This window comes from Castanea sativa, chromosome 7 (genome assembly GCF_040712315.1).
Source record: "Castanea sativa cultivar Marrone di Chiusa Pesio chromosome 7, ASM4071231v1".
In the NCBI taxonomy this organism is placed as follows: Eukaryota; Viridiplantae; Streptophyta; class Magnoliopsida; order Fagales; family Fagaceae; genus Castanea; species Castanea sativa.
In genome coordinates, this window is record NC_134019.1 from 13,790,677 (window position 1) to 13,812,769 (window position 22,093).

General features: G+C 34.4%; 2 protein-coding genes and 2 pseudogenes across 2 annotated transcripts; all 4 read right to left on the bottom strand.

The window, feature by feature from the left end:
* Positions 1-778: 778 nt before the first annotated feature.
* Positions 779-4,894, bottom strand: LOC142644009 (zinc finger BED domain-containing protein RICESLEEPER 1-like; annotated as a pseudogene).
* An 8,403-nt stretch (positions 4,895-13,297) lies between these two features.
* Positions 13,298-14,949, bottom strand: LOC142642210 (putative E3 ubiquitin-protein ligase ARI8; annotated as a pseudogene).
* A 2,276-nt stretch (positions 14,950-17,225) lies between these two features.
* Positions 17,226-19,835, bottom strand: LOC142644602 (AAA-ATPase At2g18193-like). Its single transcript, XM_075819181.1, has 2 exons — positions 18,785-19,835; positions 17,226-18,194 (listed from the first exon to the last, which is right to left on the bottom strand). The coding sequence occupies exon 2, from the start codon at positions 18,165-18,167 to the stop codon at positions 17,565-17,567; it is 603 nt and encodes a 200-aa protein (XP_075675296.1). The 5' UTR covers positions 18,168-18,194; positions 18,785-19,835; the 3' UTR covers positions 17,226-17,564.
* LOC142644010 (AAA-ATPase At2g18193-like) lies at positions 18,917-19,735 on the bottom strand. The gene has a single exon (XM_075818700.1). It carries the CDS (start codon positions 19,733-19,735, stop codon positions 18,917-18,919), a length of 819 nt encoding a protein of 272 aa, XP_075674815.1.
* Positions 19,836-22,093: the final 2,258 nt, after the last annotated feature.

A 22,093-nucleotide genomic window follows, 5' to 3' on the forward strand; every position in this document is an offset into this window, starting at 1 on the left:
ACTAGACCAATTGAGCCTTCAATTAGGACATCTAAAAAGCCTATTCTTTTTATCACCTATGATCAACACAACACAACACACCAAAAAGCTCTTTTTTTATTTTTTATTTTATTTTTTTTATCACCTGTGATCTAAAACAAGAAGCACCTATCAATCCTCTTCCTCATACATAATCTTTCCCACATTAACCACAAAAAATAAATACAACAAATAATATCTAATCTGTTGCAGTTAAACTAAGCACCTAGGCAGTAAGCTAGTAGCTCAACACTTTTAAAACCTGCCAACCACAACAAATAATATTTCCAGCAACAAATAAACCTCAATAGTACCATAGAGGCAGTTACCGCAAGTTTTTGGGCAGTAACCCATAAGACAAAAAACTTGGTAGTTATACAATGTTCCAAGCAATATAATTAGTTACAACAATCAAATACCATAGGTATTTCCAAAAAATAGCCTTTCCAAAGCATTGAATGACTACTCTATAGTTTGTAAGTCTATAACTAATTAAAAAGAAAACCTATGAATTAAGATTTCTTTTCTATAAGCATTGACAGTTGAGTATCGTTACAAGTTAGAAAAGCGATATGTCCAAAAAAGCTTCCAAAATATTCCCAAAAAGCTGCCTTCTTTACAAAGTAAATTACCATCCTTCTACAATAGACAGAAAAATATTCAACAAACAATACATTAGTACCAAATACAAGACCAACTAGTAAGGAAACCAAGTTTATAATAGAAGGGGGCTAAAGGCAGAATCATACCAAGTCAGTGATTAATCATCAATGCTAATTAAAGGTCGTTTGCCTGAAGTGGAACCCTTGCTTGAGCTGGTATTTGCTGTTGCACTTGCTATTGGTTGTTCATTTAAAACTAGAAAAGAATAAGAAATAAACATAATAGATTCAATTTTGCTTGAATACATAAGACATTCAATAAAATTAATAGACTAAATTTCAAAATTTAAACATATTACCTAAGTCAAGTAACTCCTCCTCCAATGCCTCTACATCATCCCTTGATTGGCAATGAGAAATTGGAACTGTGGCTTGAAGCCAATTTTGTGAACATACAAGGTTTTGAACCATGAGAGGAGATAGTGAACTTCAAAATGGATCAACAATTCGACCTCCAGTGTTGAATGTTGACTCAGGTGTAACTGTGGAAACTGGTACAGCCAGCACATCGTTAGCAATTTTAGACAACACTTGGTACTTACTACAATTGTCCCTCCACCACTCTAATATCTCAAAATTCACATCCTTTCTATCATCACAATTTTCAGCCAAATACTTCTCAAGCTCATTACTACAACCTACAGATTGCTCAACTTCCAAAAAACGTTCATATCGCAAGTGAACCATCACATATGGATCATTACCATCACTTTCCAATTCTGACCTCTCACTCCCACTTTGTTCTTGCACATTTGGTGAATGAATAGAAGAGTAGAAATTATACAACTTATACAAAAGATCTTTCACCTTATCAACCATCACTTCTGCAACTAAATTCCCATAAATTTTAGAAAAAGAAAACTTCAAAAATTTCAATTTTTTTCGTGGATCAAGAACCACAGCCACATACAAAAAAAGAATAATTTTCTCCCCTTCGCCCCAATACTTCTTAAATTTAGTTTGCATGTTTGTGGCTGTGTTTTTCAAGAGAGTGCTTTGGGATTTAACTAAATTAGAAATACTCTCCTGAATAACAAAGATCTCATCATAGAAAGCATTTGAAGTAACGTAAAAAGAACCAGAGAATTTCTTCGTTGCATTATAAAAAAGCCTTAAGAAAGTCACAAATGCCCTACAATTTTGAAAATCAGCCATACACGGAGATCCCAAACCACCACTATCTTCCTTGGTTCTAAAGTACGACGAATAACCATCATGTTCAAAATCCATTCAAAGGAACACTTTCTCAAAATTTTCAGTAATTTCTAACATGATATAGGTCGAGTTCCACCTAGTAGGTACATCTAGGCTAAGAAGACTCTTGGACTCCATACCTAACCTCTCCATAAAAATCTTAAAAGTTTGACTTCTATTGATTGAGGACTTCACATATCTCATAGCTTCATGCACCTTAGCAACAGATGCATCAATCTCTTTCAAACCCTCCCCCACAATGAGATTTAGGATATGGGCACAACACCTCATGTGCATGTACTCATTTCCTAAAATTGTCCAATTCCAATCTTTAGTCATCCTTTGCAAAAATTTGATTGTTGTTAAATTTGAGCTAGCATTATCCACTGTCAAGGTGAATATCCCATCAATACCCCACTCAAGCAATGACATCTCAATCTTTCTACCTATAGTCTCCCTCTTGTGGTCTTCAACTTGACAAAAATTTAAAATTCTCTTATGTAATTTCCAAGCATCATTAATAAAGTGACATGTGAGACACATATAATTTAAATTTTGAACAGAAGTCCATGTGTCTGTAGTAAGACACACCCTACAACTTTTCAAGGATTTCCTTAGCTTCTCTCTCTCACTATTATAAATGTCAATCACATCTCTAGCCACAGTTTGACGAGATGGGATGTCCTTTAATCGAAGATTAGGTTGTAAGGTAGTTACATATTTCTTAAACCCATACCCCTCGACATACCTAAAAGGCAACTCATCAATTATAATCATTTCAGCCAATGCCTTTCTAGAAGCCTCAACAGAAAAGGTTGTTGACACAAGGTGGAATCCGTCTTCTCCATCCTTTTTGGGTTCAAAAGATAATGTTTTCTACCCTTTAACTAGATCATCTCTATTAGGGTTCTTGGGACATATTGGCACATGAGCTAACAACTTACTAGTACCATAACTCTTACTATCAGCATTATACGATTTTTGGCAATAATTACAAATAGCCTTAGTTTTACTAGTATCACCCTCACCTATCTTTACTTTTTCAAAATAAGCCCAAGCAGGTGACTTTTTCCTACCACTACAAGTACCACTGACAGGAGCTGTCATACTCACTTGGCATGGTGGAACTGGGGGCAACTCAGTAGCAGCAGTTGCTTCAGCTTGGGTAGCAGCAGAATCTTTAACTTGGGTGGGAATAGCACCAACATCTTTTGTAGCAGCTGGTGTTTGGACAGAGGGTTCATTAGTGAAGGTTTCTATGACCTAAAAAAATAAAGATACATATTAGCGAACTAGAGTAACAAGTATAATTCATAGCTTTAATAATAATAATAATAATAAATAATAATAACCATACAAACCAAAATTAGGAACAGTCACATTACAACAATCTTCTCATATAATCAACTTCCAGGTGTTAAATGTGTTAAAAACAAAGCAAGGTAAACTAAAACTTCCATAAGATGCTATAACCAAAAATGTTAAATAAACCTTGTCTAATTTGGGCAATAGAGAACATATAAAGCTACAAACTAATAGAAAAGCAAAATCAAAAGCATCTGCAAGCCACATTAATGCAACTCTCATGAATTACATTCAACAGTTTCCCTTTCAACAATCTTTTACTTATCATTTAAATTACTTTGCCCCTTTTAATAAACTTTGTATACTTTTGCGTACTTTGTTCCAACCAAGGGCATTGTCACCAAATTATCTATCTAAAGCATGTCATCAAAGATACTATGCACATCAGAAACTAGCTAGCTATATTATCATTGTAACCGTATTTATACAATCCATTGTCTAAATGGATCAGAGAGATGGTTAAACTCATTATGGATTCACAAATTCAATCACCTAATTTACTCGCCTTTTATTCAAAATGATTTGAAGAATCATTGTGGAAAGTTATTTGACATAAAAATTAATCTATGACTAATCCTGATCATTCAACCATATGCTATTTGCAGAGTAATGATCTCTAATGCCACCCCAGTGATCAAGTAGTCTAAACAAATGCAAGAAGTTATCAGGATAAAACTTAGAATCCATCCTATAATATAAGATATTAACAAATGAAATTTCACTTTATGAATTATGAACCCAACAGCAGCATCACTTCCTCACACAAAAGCTATACGTGAATAACAGAGAAATTATTTTTTTCTGGAACAAATAACAAGCAAATATCCCATTGATATTTCAGGAAGAAAACCTTATCAAAAAAGGTTCTTACAAAGGAAAGTAAAAACCATACCTTAAAACCGTGGGTGTATGGGTTCAAACTTGAGGGCAGAAAATGATACTTGAAGTCAGCTTTCAATCCTGAATAAATTAAAACACGATCAAAATTGATTAAAGAAAAGAACAAAGAACAAAAGTAAAATAGTTAGGGTTTCATAGTATGAATCTACGGATTTATTTGATTTTAACATTTGATTTCCATAACAAATGAAACCAACGAGACTAACAAAAAAGAAACAGGCCCTTGAATCACTGTAAAGAATAATGACACTCTTGGTCAATTAGGATTGAAGGATTGAGAAATTGGTTCAGAGTATTAGATTTTAATTAACTTAACCGATTCTTTCTCAAAAAACAAAATTGACTTAACTAATAGTCTAATACAATCTTTTGTCTACGACTAAATAAACTAATTGGAGCTTAGCTTGATAATAATTAATAAAGAGCAATCAACATAAAGTTGATATCATAAATCTTATTTTGTATCTATCAAAGAAAGAAAATTAGCTTGAAATCTTGTGCCTTTGATAATGTAAAGCCAACTCACTCTTATACGATTGTCACGAGGTCAATGTAGTGTGTAGATTACAATTATGAAGAGAGAACAATTACCTTACTGACTCAGTGAAGAGAGTGTGAGACGGTTAGACTTTAGAGACTGTGAGAGTTTGAGAGAGCCATGTAAAGAACTGAGAGTCTGAGACTAAAGAAGTGAAGACTGAAGAGGTGAGGAAGAGTGAAAAAGGGAGGAGGCGTGAATGGGAAGCCAAAGCCATGACCGAACTGTGTCTCTGAGAGTCTGAAGTGAAAACTGATGAAGAGACTCGTGAGAGGAATAGAGAGATATCAGATCTTTCCCATTTAACTCTCACCGTTAGATTGGCTCTTCATCTTCGATTATAACCGTTGATTTAGAATGGGTTATCGTGCCACTGTGTAACGCCTAATCAGTCATATCATGCTCAATTGGTCTCTCATCAACACCATTGATTTTAAATTTCAATTTGAGATGGACGGTTGATATGGATGTTGGGATGGTGTGTGAGCAAAAAGTAACTTTGAGACTCAGGCTGGCAGTGCTGGGAGTGGGCTGCCTGCGCATGGGCTGTCAAATCCTACAGGTTTTTATTTTATTTTATTTTATTTTATATATATATATATATATATATATATAAATAATTCGGGTTTTACAGGTGGAATTTTTTGAAACCCGAATCCGAACCGAATTATTCGGGTTTTTTCTTTTGGCAACCCGTGACCGACCATAGACTGATTCGGAGCCGCCCGTGGACCTTCAGTTCAGGCGGGCGGGTTGGTTGATCCGGGTCAGTGGACACCCCTAGTATACACACCCAGAACTATTAGGTTCTAAGACTTTAGGAATTAATGTATTAGAATTTCAAATTGTCTATGTTGGCAAACCATGATCAAAACATTTAGTCTAGGTTTAGACTTGCTTAAAGTTTGGAATTGAGTAATTGCAGGAAATTACTGTTCTATTTCTGCAAGGCTCAATTGATCGAAGAATAGACTCGATCGATCGAGAATCATGGATTAGCAATTTTCTGCAAAATTTCTAAACTAGCCCAAGCCCATATGATGTGTAGGGTTAAGTGTTTCACTCCAAGTATAAAAGGGAAAACCCTAGCTACGTTTTAGAGGTCTTTGTTGAGTTATGTGTTGAATCTTTTGTGAGATCTGAGAGGTGTTTACCTTCATACACACACATAAAGCTATCAACATCAAGATTTGCATCAAGAACTTGATGGTGAATTCACTTGCTGCATAAAGAACTTTCAAGAAGATCCAAAACCTTTGAGAGGTGTCTCAAAGTTACAAGTAGGAGAACTTGTGGTTGCTATAGATTAAGGAAAGAAGTAGTTCGTGAACTCGGAGCTATCACGTGGTCGTGGTAGTAAGTTTTCTACATGAGGTAGCAATAGGATGTTATTGGTCTAAGTCTTATTGTACAAACTTCAATTCTTTCATAGTGGATCTGTTTTTACCTTGAGGATAGCTAGGTTAAATCCTCCCCAAGATTTTTACCGGTTAGGTTTCCTGGGTCATCAGATTTTTGTGTTTTTTATTTTCAATATTATTATTGTTTTGTTCACAATTGTTTAACCTAGACTTAAATATCAATCTTATTAATCAACTTGGCTTAATATTAGGTTAAGGACAGAAAAACTATGTAAACCTAAACTAAGGAGACATATTATACCATAAACAAGAAAAATAAGGAAAACAAAAAGATTAAAACAAGAAAAACAAGGAAATAAAAAAGAAACTTTTAGAACTTATACCTCAAAAATAAAAGCTCTTTGGCTTGATTTTTATTGTTCCCCTTAGTCAAAGGTCAAGATCAGAAAAGGTCCCAATCAAAATAAAATTGACTTGAGGATATTTTATGAAAAACTCTCTTTTTGATTCATTATTTCTAGTGAATCTTAGGATTTCTCGTAATATTTTCTGTGTGTTTTGAAAATGTATCATATATGACTTTTTATATTGAGAAAATGGGGGTTTGGATGGTTCCTAGACAATGTGGTATTCATTCACTAAATTTCTTAATTTGTTACTTTGCCGACATAGTTCAACTCATTCCCACTTAGCATTATATTAATATTTTTACATCTCAAAATGATGAGATAGTTCACTTTGTAGCGAGATGCTCACTCACATTTATTATTTCCTAGTTTGCTGGCCTTCATAGTCGTGTAAAGGAAAAATTATTAGGTACTCCTGGAGTACCATAAATGCATACTCCCTCTTTTCACATGAATGGTGGGTCCCACCATGAATTTAATTAGTGGGACCCACCATTCATGTAAGAGGAGGGAGCATGCATTTATGGTACTCTGGAAGTACACAATAATTTTCCTCGTGTAAAGAACCTCAGTGCAAGTTATGATAGTGATTAATTTTAATTGAGCTCTCAAGTATCTAATATTTGATGTAGAAAATTAGTGAACTTTTGGAATTCATATTAAAAAAAATGTAAAGTGAGTACTATAGTGATGTTTATTTTTTACAGGATCTCAATGTAGGCCCCTTATATGGATGTGATTTTCCTGTTATATACACAATTTGGTAAAACTCAAGCTATTTTGTGGCCCTAATTTGTTGGAACTTTTGTGCCAAAATGTTGTTCAAATGCATTTATTTAACCTATTTGTTATCAACTGTTAGTCTCTGATTGCTTGTTAGGAATGAGAGAATGGAGACAAAATCTTAGTACATATACACTCTTCTTACCCTATATTTTTTAGGGAAAAGGGGAATACAGATTTCAGAAAATGTGACTTTCTTTTCCAGCCTTTTTTTTTTTTTTTTTTTTTTTTTTTTTCCGGTAAGTGCAGGGGTTGAACCCCTAAGCAACAGGTCACTATGGAACCCGGGTACCAACTCGCCTAGATAGGCGGTGGTTCTTTTCCAGCCTTTTTAAGTTCAATAACTTTTATAGGTTTGATCATTTGGTGCATCTTCTAATTAATAACATATAAAAGGAACCCAAGGGGTTGGTCAAGTTGGTTGGGCTCTCGGTCTCAAGGTGCTTGTACTGGGCTTGACTGGGTGTGCTCCCTAGTTCGAGTCCTACTGCCTGAACTTTGAAAATAATTTCTTGGGCTAGTGTTTACCTCTTCGTGGGCTCACTCGGCGCAAATAGTAATTAGTCTCTAGTTGAAAGTTTTGAGATACACTATGCAAAAGCAAAAAATAAAACATTTAAAAGGACCATAGATCTGTACATATTACATGTAAACACTGCACATGCCCTCTCTGTCACTACATCTTTTTCTTTATGTGACTGTAAGCTGTGGATAGAAACATATCTCAAACGTCACTATCTGCATTTTTCTAAACTTTGGAAATATAAACAATGTAATCATTTATGTTTTCGGGGGCCGTATTGCATTTTTCGTATAATTGTATTTCTTTATGATGAGATTGCTACTTCAACTTTAGTTTTTCATTGAGATAATTTTATTGTCATTAGGCGCTGATTTTCTCTCTGGAGATTTGGGTCTAGTACTTGAAAGTGCAACTTCAGATCAGCTTGGCATTGCACAAAAAGTTACCATAACCAATAATTCCTAAATGAAGCGAAGCTGATCGTAGTAGTCATTGATGGATTGCCCTGGTTCTTGCCTGAGTTGATGCAATTCAACCACTAACTGATATTTCATGGATCCGTGAGTAGTGAAGTATCTTTTGGCCAACATATCCCATGCTGATTTTGTATCATCAAAGCTCCCAACAGATTGGAGATGGAGGGAATGGAAGTGTTTCGAATCCATGTGAGGATCATGCGATTGTGACTATCCCATTCAATCATGCGACTGAGAAAGGCAGTATCTTCTTCACTTGCCCCTTTCACAGGAATAGTGATTGCATCAGTACAATAATGCCAGAGCATGCGACCCTTAAGAAAACTACGCATAGCTTGAGACCAAGATAAGTAATTCTTATTCCCCTCCAATACAGTATTGATGGGGCGAGGAAGAAAAATATCATTTTATCCATTTAGAGACACAATATGCAAAAATGAAATCTACGCGAAAAATTGAGTAAAGAGAACCTGGATTGCAAAAAGTCAACTCTGAGAAAGTCAACGGTCAAAGTCAACACCTAGTCAACGGTGGTGATGTGGCGCTGACATCAGTAGGTGACTGGGATGCTGACGTAAGCTAGGGCTGACGTGTACTGATGACGTCAGCAAGATGACGTTAGCCTGGACGTGATGACGGCGCATGGGGCGCGTGAACTGCAACACAGATTCTTCGAGCGGCACGTGGCAGTGCATGCGGTCTCCGATGGCTTCGAGGTTTTCATGAGCATGTAGATCGGTGGAAGACGATCGTAGTGGTACCTTCAGGAAGTTGATCGGAGTAAGACTGGCAGCGGTACGAAAGGATACAGTGGTCTTTTCAGTGTGGAACTCCTCAACGGTGGCTGCTATAGGTCCGGAACCCAAGGACGATGTTTGGAAGACGTCGAAGGTTCAACGGCAAAAGGCTGTGGCAGTTGCTGTGGCGGCGGAAGCAATATTGAGGATGAAGTTACACCAATAAAGATAAAACTGCTAAGAAAAAGGTCAGAACAGTGGCTCTGATACCATGTTAGAAATACTGAATGATTGTATTGTATTTCTTACTGAAACAATATACATGAGTGCCTTTATATAGGAGGCATATGAGTGCAATACAAGTAAATATGAGTGCAGTACAAGTAAGAGTGTAGTACAAGAATATGTGCTATACAAGTAATCTAGTTGGGCCTAAAACCCACAATACTATACACGTTAACACAATGACCATTGTTGCTGACCCTACTACTAAAGCTGAAATACAGGCAAGAATTTTGAAAATCAAGAAGGATCTGGCTAAAATAGATAATGCATCCTTGTCAAGAAAGCTCTCTGAAAGAATTGCTAAACTCTCTGGCGGTGTGGCTGTGATTAAGGTCTGCAATTTAAAAAAATTCCTATTTCTTAACGATTGTTAATGAAATCTTGTATAACAGCTTTCTTCTACCTGGATGCTGGCTTCAATCAATATCTATCTTGTCATAAGCGAACAAGGCTTTTCCAGCCAAAGAGAGAGAGAGAGAGAACAAAAGAAAAGAAAAAGTGAACAAGGATTTATCTTTGTTTTTTATGTAAATTTTGAAACTAAATTTTTTTTGTTGATCATGACTGATATTCAAAACCTTTGGTCATAATTGTTTTACCTTTATTTTATTTTTCTATTATTTTAGGTAGGAGCACACACTGAGGGGGAGCTTGAAGATCAGAAACTCAGAATTGAAGATGCAAAAATGCCACATTTGCTGCCATGGATGAAGGAATAGTCCCTGGTGGTGGTGCTACGTAGAATTCGATGGAAGATCTACATGAGCAGAATGGTGTAGATATTGTGGCAAAGTTGTCGTATCCTCCCTCCTCCCCTTCTCTCTGTATCTGATTTTTCCTTTGTTTATGGTCAGAGTGAGATCAGTGTTAATTAAATAATGAGGTGTACTTGAGTGCAAAGGTCTCCAAAGCAATGTTTTGAATTCCGTTCTGGAGACCATTCTAAATTGACAATTGGAACAGAATATTTTAGTACCTGTGTGTTTCACTGCACTGTTTCGTGATTACCCGGATATATATACATACACACATGTACATACTTTATATATTTATAACTTCAAATTTCATTATATCTAATTAACCAAAACAAAATTTAAAATATGATATAGGAATAAAATAGGTCAAATGATGACTTTTGTGCTTAAAAGGTTTGAAAAAATCCTACACAATCCGGAATAGGCCGGAATTTAGAGACTGTAATAACTGAAATTTGCCCGGTACATCGGAATAGTCCGGAACAACCCGGAATTAAGACCGAAACGGAACAAGGGGTTATGTGCACTGAATCAAGGACCGAAATAGAATATTCCGGTTGGAACGGAACGGAATTTAAAACATTGCTCCGAAGCTTTGCACCTTATAGAAGTAAATCGCATTATGTAAAAATTAATATTGTAAATTTTAAAAATCAAACAATATGACTATCAATTGATATGCGAATCATATATATTTTTTTATAAGAGCTAATCATATAAAAATCAAATCTAGCAATTTATACAATGCCCTATAAAATTCAAACAAAGCTGTAGAAGTTATCAGTTATCACTAAACAAATATTAAAAATACTATTTTTTCACAGCCAAGCACATTTTCACAGCATCCAAACCTCTTCAAACGAAACAAAATTCATCAAGGGTTGCCCAAAAATGCCTTTAAAAAAACAATTAGTTGCCCAGTCCGCCAAAAAAAAATTCTAATAACAATAATAATTAGTTAAAAACAGGGTGGAGTGGGTTTTGAGAGAGAGGATGTAGTCCGTCCAAAAACAAGGGAGTGGGGATGGGATTCAAGAGAGAAGAAGCCAACCCACACCAAAAAAACCAAAAAAACACCTGATGCTGGGAGCACAACCAAATTACTATGGAATTTATTGGATTAATTTAGACTTTCCTTTATCTCATCTATAGGCTCTAGCTTAGAGTTTTATGGGACATGATCTTTTATTCCTGAAGCTCTGTAAAAAGGCTACTGGTGATTTTTTTTTAAAGCTAATTACTTTTTAATAAAATTTTCTTCTTGAGAAATTTTCTCTATATTTTTTAATTACTATGGATTTTTTTTTTTTTAAAATCCTTGCATTATTGTAATTGCATCAAATCATCAACAATAATATAAGAGATGCCTTAAGAATGTTAGGCTCATTGATTATTTTATTTAGATTCTGAACCAGTAAACCTTAAATCTATGATGTATATACAATCAGATTTTCCTCATTTGTTATAACAGACAAGAACCCATATCACCATACTGATATATATATATATATTGTGAGGAGTAATCAATTAAAATGTTTTTAAAGATGGCTGGTGCCATGATACATAAATTGGACATGGCCCAGAACAGAGATTGCCTGATAAAATTGTCAGAACAAGTGTTTAATCCTAAGAACATTGCACAACTGGTCTACTAGGTATTGTTATAGATGTGGCAGTAAAATTATGGAATTAAAGCAATATACTTCCTCCTTGATAAACCTATGATGCACGGACGTGGCGCCGGAGGTGCCGCACCCGCGTCCGACGCGGCGATGCGCGAGGGACGCCGCTGCTTGAGCGTAGGTGCCGCGTCTGCCACGTGTTCTCTTTTTTTTTTTTTTTTTTTTTTTTTTTTTTTTTCAGCCGACTCGCGCCGACGCGGCTTGAATCGCGCTGACTCGGCACCGATTCGGGCCGTATCGGGTCGTATCGGCCGGCGACCGAAACGGCCGAAACAGGCCCGAAACGGCCGAAACAGGCTGAAATCGGCCTTGAATCATGCCAAAACAGTCGAAATCGGCTCTAAATGAGACCCAAAAACCCTAAATCTGTCCTTCCTCAATTTTATTTTGAATATTTGTTGCTTCTTTTGTGTTTTCTTTTTGGTTTTGTGTTTTGTTTTGTGTTTCTTACTTTCTTCTTTCTTTGTTTTGTGAATCAAGGCATAGTAATATGTTTTTTAAGAATATTTTAATAGTAAAAATATATAGAAAATATAAATAAAAATATTTTTAATAATTTTTTAATTGCCGAGTCCCGCCGCACCCGCACCCACCTTTTTCAAAAATTGCCGAGTCCCGCACCCGCACCCGCACCCGCACCCGCACCCGCACCCGTGCTTCATAGTGATAAACCCAATTTTCTGCCAATGTTGCAACATCTTCCAGAATATTGCTTCTGTGTATACACAACATACAAGTGATTTTATGCCAAGTTCGTTGATTTGAGTGTTATTCCAGATCGGTAATTCTGTCAATCATGCATTTTAATGCTTTTCTTGCATCTTATTTCATTGTTCCAAATAAATAAGCTAAGTAAAGACTTGTCTTTCACAGCATTATTTTATGAAGTACAACCTACCGCTAATAGTTGAGAATGCTCGAAAACTGACTTTCAACCTTTTTTTTCCTTTTTCTTTTTGTTGATACAAGATGAAATTTCTACTCTAGCTAAATCTAAGTATATATATGTGTGAAGCTCCCTCTTAGAGACTTAAACCCTGGCCCTTGCCCCCCACATTCCACAAGCATTTATACTTGTGGAGTGACCACCGCACCAAGGGTGCGCGGTGGTCTGACTTTCAACCTATACTATTAAAGGATTTTGATAAAGCCACATTTATGTGTATTTGTTTAACAGTCTCAACTATTTTTTTGGTAGAGTTTCTAGTTATATATGTTTAAATTGTATGTATATTTTGAAAAGAAAAAGATTAATATTCAACTTCCTATACAAATATCAAGCAAATATAGAATTTAAGGTAACTAAAAAAGGGCAAATGCCCATTCCGCAAGTTCACATTGTATATGATCAAGATGTGAAAATTGAAAACTTATCTAGCAATGCCAATGATCTTGAACATAATAATCAAGTGATATAAGATAAGTTACACTACAGATGACATAAAAATGATAAATATATAATAAAAAATAACAATAAATCAATCTAGAATGTGCTCAAAAGCACAAAAAAATGCTTAACATATATCTAAAGTCAATACGAAAATTGCTTAGTACTGTTTTTTACTATGGAATTCTTTGTTCAAAGAAACATATTCTATTTGATATTTTTGACTAAGGTCTCCTCTTACCCTTAGTCCTTTCCCCCTTTCTTGGTTTCCTACTTCTTATCGTGCTGCAAACCTCTTGAGAGCTAGTATCTTCTAGGCCATTCTCCAATGCCTTAACCAGATTCTCAAAGTAATTCCTTGTCACTGTGGTAAGCCCGGATAGCTTTGCTCTGAAATTGTTGAATTCTTTGTCTGAACACTTTTTGTTGAGGTAGTCAAGCATATCCTTCTCTGTACAATGATGAAGCCTTTCCAAATTAGACTCTGCCTCACCTTGCAAGTACTCAAAGAACCCCCTTTTTGATTTTGCTTTCTTGTTTCCATCCTCAGGGAGGTAATACCCATATGCATATGTCCACTTAAGCACTCTCCTACATTCAATTATCTGCAACCATGCCTCTGTAATGAACTTAAGCTCAGCCTCAGTTGCCCACTGTATGTCACTAAGTCTTCCCATGTAGTTCTCTTGCATTTGCTTTAAATCCTTAACAGCTTGTTGCCTTGATGATTCATTGCCTGCCCATCTCTCATAATAATGAGTGTACTTTTCCAAATGCTTCTTAGCTCTTTTTCTGATATCTTCAGCCTCATTATACATTCCCTCTTCCTTATTCCTCTGGAATGTATTACAAGCATAGTACCCACCTGATGTCTCACCATGCTCCTTCCATGGTCCAAGGCACAGCCAACAAAACTCATGTTTACAAGGTTTCATGCATGTCATGTGCATGCACCCTTGGTTCTTCTCAATGGGTTTTCCACACTTTGGACATGGCTTTGTATTGATTAGCATCCATGCCGTATTCTGAGCCTCAGAACTGTTCTTCAATTGCCACTTAGCCACAGTCTCACAATCCACTGGCCTATGCGCATCATCCATACAATTCCAACAAAACCCATTGTTACAATGGCAACAAACATCATAGCACTCATCACCACCTCCTTCACACAACTCTATCGCATACTCACAATCTACACCTGGACACCACTTATACTTCTTATTACTGTCAATATAAGACCTTATCAAATGCTGTGAATACCTCTCATTATCTTCCTTTTTAGCAAATAAATCAATCGAATCACGATCTACTACCGTGTTACAGCGTGGTTCGGGACATCTCAATGTCAAACATCTAACCCCATCCTCAATTGCCACACTCACATACTTCTCCCAACAATCCCTACAAAAGGGATGACCGCACTAACCCAACCCATCATAGAGACACGGAAATTCTCATAACATATAGAACAAGTTAGTTCAACTTTTCTATGTTTCTTGGGCAGCAAGAAAACCGGTTTTTCAAACAAACCTACATTTTTCCTAATTCTTTCTTCATCAGCAAACCACTCATCCTGAACGTCACACACTCTCCAGTTGTAATGAAGGAGAAGCACTGTCGCTGCAGCTTTTGATATGAAAAGAACATTCGATACCTTGGTGATCTCGTTCTCTTGACGTTGTTGAATATATGATTCGTTCAATAAAACGTAACTTTGCTTTGCCTTCTTGTTAGTTCTCGACTCATCGCCATCGTCACTGTCACCAACAGCTATGTTCTGCATTTTTTTCTCTTCTTCTTTGTCGCTGTAATAGTAGTGGTCATTGTTGGTTGGCTCCTCGGCTTCACTGTCGTATAGGTAATCCTCGGATTCCATGGCAGCTGCAGCAACAAAAACTAGAAGGGAATTAATATATAATATTAGGTTTTGTTTTTCACAACTCGATTATTTTTGTGTGAGTCTTTGAGTGGGTTATTGGGGTCATAGAGTCATATATGTATATATGAGAGAGAAAGGTCGGCTTAGAAGTTTGGTTAGTGTGAGCCCCACGTGACTAACAATATTTTCTTGTTCCTTTGCTTTTTTTCTTAATTTTTTCTAATTTTTTTTTTATATTATTACTCTTATTATATTCTATAAATGATTGAATTGATACTTGTTACTATTATTACTATTATTGAACTGATATTTGGGCTTAAAAAATGACATATTTCAACAATATGTATTTATAACTTTAAATAATAATTTAAATGGGTTTTCTTAATAAAAAATTTATGAAGGTAATTTGATGGTATTTTTATTCATATTTTTGAGTAGGAGGGATGATAAATTTATAGAATGAGAATAAAAAAATTTCTTATACATATTACTAGTCGTTATCCCTACAATACACGAGATAATTAAATTTAAAATCATATATATTTATAATAATAGGGATAAAACAAATGTGTAATTGCATTAAAGACAAATTAATCTAAATGAATTTAAATCCTTAGAAAGGCTTTAAGAAAAAGGACAAAGTTGAACTTAGGCCGGTTTGATACTTGCAAGGTCTGATAATGGTGACTCCTTAGGATTAAAAATCCTATCCACCATAGTTAGACCCAAAACACTATTATGCCATCATAAAAAATAAAGGATTTTCAAAACTTTACCTAAACATCATTCTAGAATCTCATCTATTATTTTTATTCTTTTTAAACATGCACCTCTAAATTCTAATTAGCATGAAATATGAGCTTAAAGTTAATCAAATTTCAATAAGAGCCTAATTAGCCCAACAAGAATAGACTAAAAGAGAAAAAAAAGTGTAGGTAATAAAAATAAAGACAATAATTTTTTTTTTAGAAAATTCAAAACAATGGGAAAACTATATGCAAAGGATTCTAACCTTTGTCAGTTTAACAGGTTGGAAGGCAAAATCCATATTTAGCTTCGCAACAAATCTATACAACTTCATATTACACATAAATTAACCTCACTGCAAGAATACATTCTCCAATCTAATGTACCTTGAAGATCATTCACCTTTCTTTTCAAAACATTATTGCATTCATTGTCTCAAGAATTTCAACAAATACTATAGCAACCACAAAAGCCAATGGCGACCACAAAAGCTATCAAGGTTGCAATTTCTTATTATTTTGCATTATTTAGTAGTCATTATCCTTCAAGCCAACTGTATTGGAACAACATTGATATTGGTCTGTAAAAGTACAAATCTGGACAAAGATAAGCACTTGGAAAAAAAAAATGTTTGCTAATTGATCCCAACTGAAGCCAAGAAAAGAAGAAAAAGAAAATGATAAGAGATTTATTGGATATCATAAACAAAAGTGAAAATCAATTTCAACATGCGTTGATTGAGCATGGCAACAGGAGAGGTATATTGCCCCCATTAATGTTACCCTTCATCCATTGCTTTGTTTTCAGTAACAATATTAGATTTACATTCGCATTTGGTTGTCTCCCTTGTTCCCAATATGAGCCCAAGGGGCAAGGAGTGCAGTACATATTGAATTTGAGTAGCCCATTGGCATCAGTGGTTGTAAATGGTATGCATTTCATTAGTGAAGAGTACTTCCAAAAACTATAATCCAAATGGAACATTGAAAAAGACGTGGCATGTGTTGCCCTTTTTGACATAACATCCATTGATACTATAAAGTCTACAGACAAAAAGAATTTGATTTCTAATCTTACTTTATATATTTGAGTAATGCTAGTGTAAACATGAAAGAAATTAAGTTATTATATTACAAAAAACCACCAATTTTTAAATATATATATATATATATATATATATTTTAACTTCAGGATCATCAAACAAATAAATAACAAAAGACGGGAGAAGTGAACGGGAAAGAGTCATATCACAACATATTATGTGATCAGTTCCTATTCTCTCAAAGTACAGTTATCAAATGACACTGATTTACATCTTTGACTTGCATGTAGTTTTTTTCAAAGAACAGAAAATAACCTCCAAAGACTTCTCACCAAAGCATAAAATGATTAAATACTAATTAAATATGAACATTCAATGGTGGTAGGGCTGTAACTAGATGAGAGAGGGGAGGGCTGTTACGCATAAAAAGAGTGAGAGTCAACATTACCAGCAATAAAAGTAAAGTGATCAGAGGCATATAGCAGCACACATAAAAAGCTTAATGCAAAATATCCATTCAACAAACATGTAATTTTTTTCTAAATCACCAAAATCTCACACACATACATGGTCACACAATTTGCACTAGTACATAATCAGATTCACAGCAGTGCAAACCCACACATTGACACGATGCATATTATTTCACAAAGAGAAGAAAAAACACATAAATGAGGGGAGGAACAAATAAGGATCACCACCAGCAGGGAGTCACTATGGTCACCCAGATGAAAAACTTAAATGCGATTTGACAAGAGCTAGAATGGCTTGGGAACATTACTAACTCCTTGAGAACACGAACCATCTCTTTTGAAATTACCCATCAGTTATGATTCTTATGATTCTTTTGGATATTTACTTGCGCTGCCTCAGCAGCCTTTGCATCCTCAAGTTTTTTTTGCTTGAAAAGTTTAACAAGTCCTTCACCATCGACATCAACATCAACATAAGTATGATCAATCTTCAAAAGTTGCTCTGCCTCTGCAGCGTTTGCATTCTTATGTTTTTCCTGCTTGAGAAATTTCACAAATCCTTCAACATCAACATCTGTATTATCATCACTCTTCAGAAGTTCCTTCAACTCTGCAACCTTTGCTTTCTGAAGTGTCTTTTGCTCGAAAAATTTGACAAGTCCTCCGAGAACAACATCAGTACCACCACTCTTTAAAAGTTCCTCTGCAATTTCAGCTGGGGTAACCTCTACATTCTCCAACAATCCTTCAATCTCTCTATAGAGTTGGTGGTCAGCCTCGATATTAAGATAATTAGAAGCCAAAATCTTGAACCCATCCATGGTGCAATATGACATGTGCACGTGCACATCCATGCGGCCTGGGCGCAATATAGCAGGATCAAGCCGGTCCTTATGATTGGCGGTGAACACAATAATTCGTTGATCTCCACAGCTCGACCATAATCCATCCATTATGTTCAATAAACCCGATTGTGTGAACTGAAAAAATAACTAAATACTATTAAATAAAATAATTAGATAATGTCATTTGTGTCAGCTAGGATGATGATTGTAATGGTTGTTGACATAGTGCATAGCATATGTACTCATTAAAAGTTATGATCAATACACAAAACTCTAACTTCCAGGGGTTTAAGAGATATGATTGGTATGCAATTTTTATTCCCATTTCTATTCTATTTTTCTGTTAAAATATACTACTAATTCGATTCTCAGACTCAAACCCAACAAATACATGCATCCAATAGTAGGAAAAATTTTCTACCAGGATAAAAACTAATTAGACTCATTGAACTAAATATCTCGTTAAAATTATAGCCAAGTCTAACAAAAGACGCTCACACACTTAGAATCATTATAACAATTTTTTGTATTGAAAAAATACTTTATATCGAAACTCATTGTACTCATTTATTGTCCATTTCAATCTAATAAACATCAAATGTAAGACTCAATATACATCCAACTAAATCCATTCTCAGAAAAACTGTCTGAAGGGTATAATAGTTGACTATATATATATATTGGAGTAATTGCAACTAAATTTTATGAGAATAAAGAATGCTAACCGTGTAATTCTTCTTCTCTTTATCATAGAACTTTGTACAACAATCTACATCCTCGATTACCAGTATTGAGCGATCAGTTGTTGAGAGCAATATACTTCTCAAGTCTTCATTTGAAAGCACAGCGGAAAGGTTCTAATCATAGATGTTAAACTTGAGGTAATTAGCCATGGCAGCAATCAAGCTTGTTTTACCAGTACCCGGTGGGCCATAAAGCAAATACCCTCGCTTCCATGACTTGCTAACTTTCTTATATAAATCCTTCCCTCCAAGAAACCTGTCCAAATCATCCTTGAGCATCTCCTTCTGCTCTGGGTTCATTGCCAACTTCTCAAACGTAGCTGAATGTTCAAGATTAACATAACTCCAATTTACATTGCGATCACGATCTTGTTCATAATATTGACGACTACGAAGTTTTTCTTTGCAGGTATAAATCTTTACCACCTTTTCTTCTTTTTGAATTCTCTCATAACGGTCTACTATATCTTCTAAATAAGAGCCTAGCACATCCATTTCGTATCCCTTGTCAAAGGAAAGCTCAAAATATCTCTTAGTAGCACTGTAATGAAACTCTCCTTTTTCTGTACGTAACTTCCATTTGAGTTTAATTTCTCTAAAGTAGTCAATAACCTCTACATCCTTCATGATATCAATGACTGATTCCGTTTGCCTATCTTCTTTGCTTACCTTGAAACGTTTTGGTTTTGTTGAATCAGAAATCAGGGTATGTAGGTGGGCTTGGGCAGCTTCATAGATTTGGTTGCTTTTGAGTTCACCTTTCTCTTCAATGACTACAGTGATGTGAGGCGTACAGAATCTAGCGAGCCACATTTTAAAGGTGGAGACGAGATAATTGCTGACTGCGTAAGGTATGCGTTCTTTTACAAAGGCACTTAGTACAATCACAACAGCGGCAGTGAAAAATGGTGCCAATGGTTTAAGCATCTCCATGAAACTAAACATGGTTTGATGGTATGGGTGTCCACCAATCACCTCTTCCAAAATCCTGTAAAAATGAGAAGAGTGTGGTCAATGATACAACTTTTTTATGGCTGGAGGGCTGCAATATAGGAGTTTGGACACCAAGTATTTCTTGGTTTTGTTTATGCAATCTGGTTAAAATTGTGAAAGTTTTGAGTCACTTCACGAAGAGGACATCTGCCATAAATTTGTTGGGATAAATCACCATCTATATATGTAAATAAAATTCAAATATAACCTGAAGCAAAAAGTTAAATAAATAATCACGCACGAGCAGCAAAAAAATTAATCACACAAGATTGAAAACCCTCTAATTAATATATATATGGAACAATTTCTATTTCTATTAACTATATAAAAAGCACCAATGCCCCTACAATACACATTTGGTTTATTAAGGTTTTTTTTTTTTTTTTTAAAAAAGTTTTAAACCATTGCTACAGTGCCAATTTGGTTAGTTCAATTGGCACAGTAGGTACAGTGCTTTGGTTTCAACCTCTGCACTGTTGCTTTTTTTTTTTTTTTCTCTGCTTTCTTATTTCAGCGTGATATCGTACTGTCCACTTTTTATTTTTATTTTTATATATATATATATATATAAAGCTCTTAATTAATCCAATAAATTGTCACAATATTTTTGCAATTATTGATATGTTAATTCCTTATAGGTTAAAATAAAATATCATACTAGAATCATCCACAACTAAAACTAAAGGTATTATGAAAAAAGAAATACTACATCTACAACATTTTTCGTAACACTTTCACAACATTGTTCATTAGGCTTTTTTTTTTTTTTCCACAAACCACAATATGCCAATTTTGATTGTGTTGTTCTTATAATATTTTCACAATTATTGACAATTTGCACTATTCATGGACCCTTTTTTTTTCACAATATGCTGGTTTTACTTGTGCTTTTAAATATTATATGTGCATACACAATTACACTGACGCAACAAATTTTTACAATATTTTCATCATTATTGAGGTATCAATTTTTTAAAGGTCAAAATAAAATAATAAAATAAGAGATTGAGACCAATCACAACTAAAAATAAATATATTATGAAAATGTTATACCATCTTCTTCTTGTCACAATATTTTCACAATCCCGAGATCTCAGTGCCTTATAAATTAAAATAAAATAAAATAAAAAGAAATACTATGTGCACAACATTTTCACAATAATTTTGTAACAAAATTTATGTAGCAAGGTATTTTGGAAGGATAAAAAAGTTATATCAGTAGTGGGTTCAATTTAAAGCTACTAACAACTTGTCATTTATAATTTGTTCTAAAAATGTGTATTTTTTTGAGGTGATTCTAAAAATATTATGGATGTAGCATTTCTCTCAAATAAAATAAAAATATATCTATTTGGATCCTAAAAATAAAAGTATTGTGAAATTGTTTTAATATTTTGTTGTATTTTTAGACTTCTTTTTTAGTATATAAAGTCAAATTGGGTGAGCCAAAATTCAATGTACGTTTCACGCACAATTTTCTTGTCTTGTCCTTTTGTTTGTTTATTTTTTAATGCATAATTTTAAAACCAGTAATAATTTTTTAACTAAGTTTTGTTATGAAAATGTTGTGAACGTACAAATTAAATAATAAAATATCAAATTGGGACCTTCCACAACTGGAAATAAAAAATATTACGAAAATATTATGACATTTTGTTATATTCCTAGGCTTCTTTTTTTGTTTAGTCAAATTTAGTAAGCCAAAACTCATTGTGTTAGGCACAATTTTCTTCAGTTGGTTTTTTATTATATTTTTAAATGCACGGTTAAAAGTGGTTAGCCCAATTTAAAACCAGTAGCAATTTACTATCTAAGATTTATTATGAAAATATTGTAGACATAACATTACTCTAAAATAAAATAATAAAATATCAGACTAGGACCCACCATTGCTAAAAATAAAGATATTGTAAAAATATCGTGACTTTTTTTTGTGTTTCTAAACTTTTTTTTTTTTTATTCAATTTGTTGAACTAAAATTCATTGTTTAATGCATAATTTTTTTTAGGTTGATTTTTTTTTACACATTTTTTCAAGTATTTCAAAAAAAATTAAAATAAAAACACACACATATACATACACATACACATACACATACACATTGTTTTACACACACACAACATACATACAAATTGACGAAGTAACACTTTCCTACTTTATGTTTGGGGTAGTTGCATTCCTCCCTTAAACTAAAGTTGAATAATTTCATCATTTATATTTTGAAAATGAGCATATACCCCTATTGTTTCTCTCTTAGTTTAACCCTAACAAAATCTTATAATTCCTAAAATATTTCAT

Bases quoted from the DNA above. Each gene is read 5' to 3' on its own strand.
- LOC142644602 (XM_075819181.1), bottom strand. From the start codon at position 18,167: ATGGATGGATTATGGTCGAGCTGTGGAGATCAACGAATTATTGTGTTC.
- LOC142644010 (XM_075818700.1), bottom strand. From the start codon at position 19,735: ATGGAGATGCTTAAACCATTGGCACCATTTTTCACTGCCGCTGTTGTG.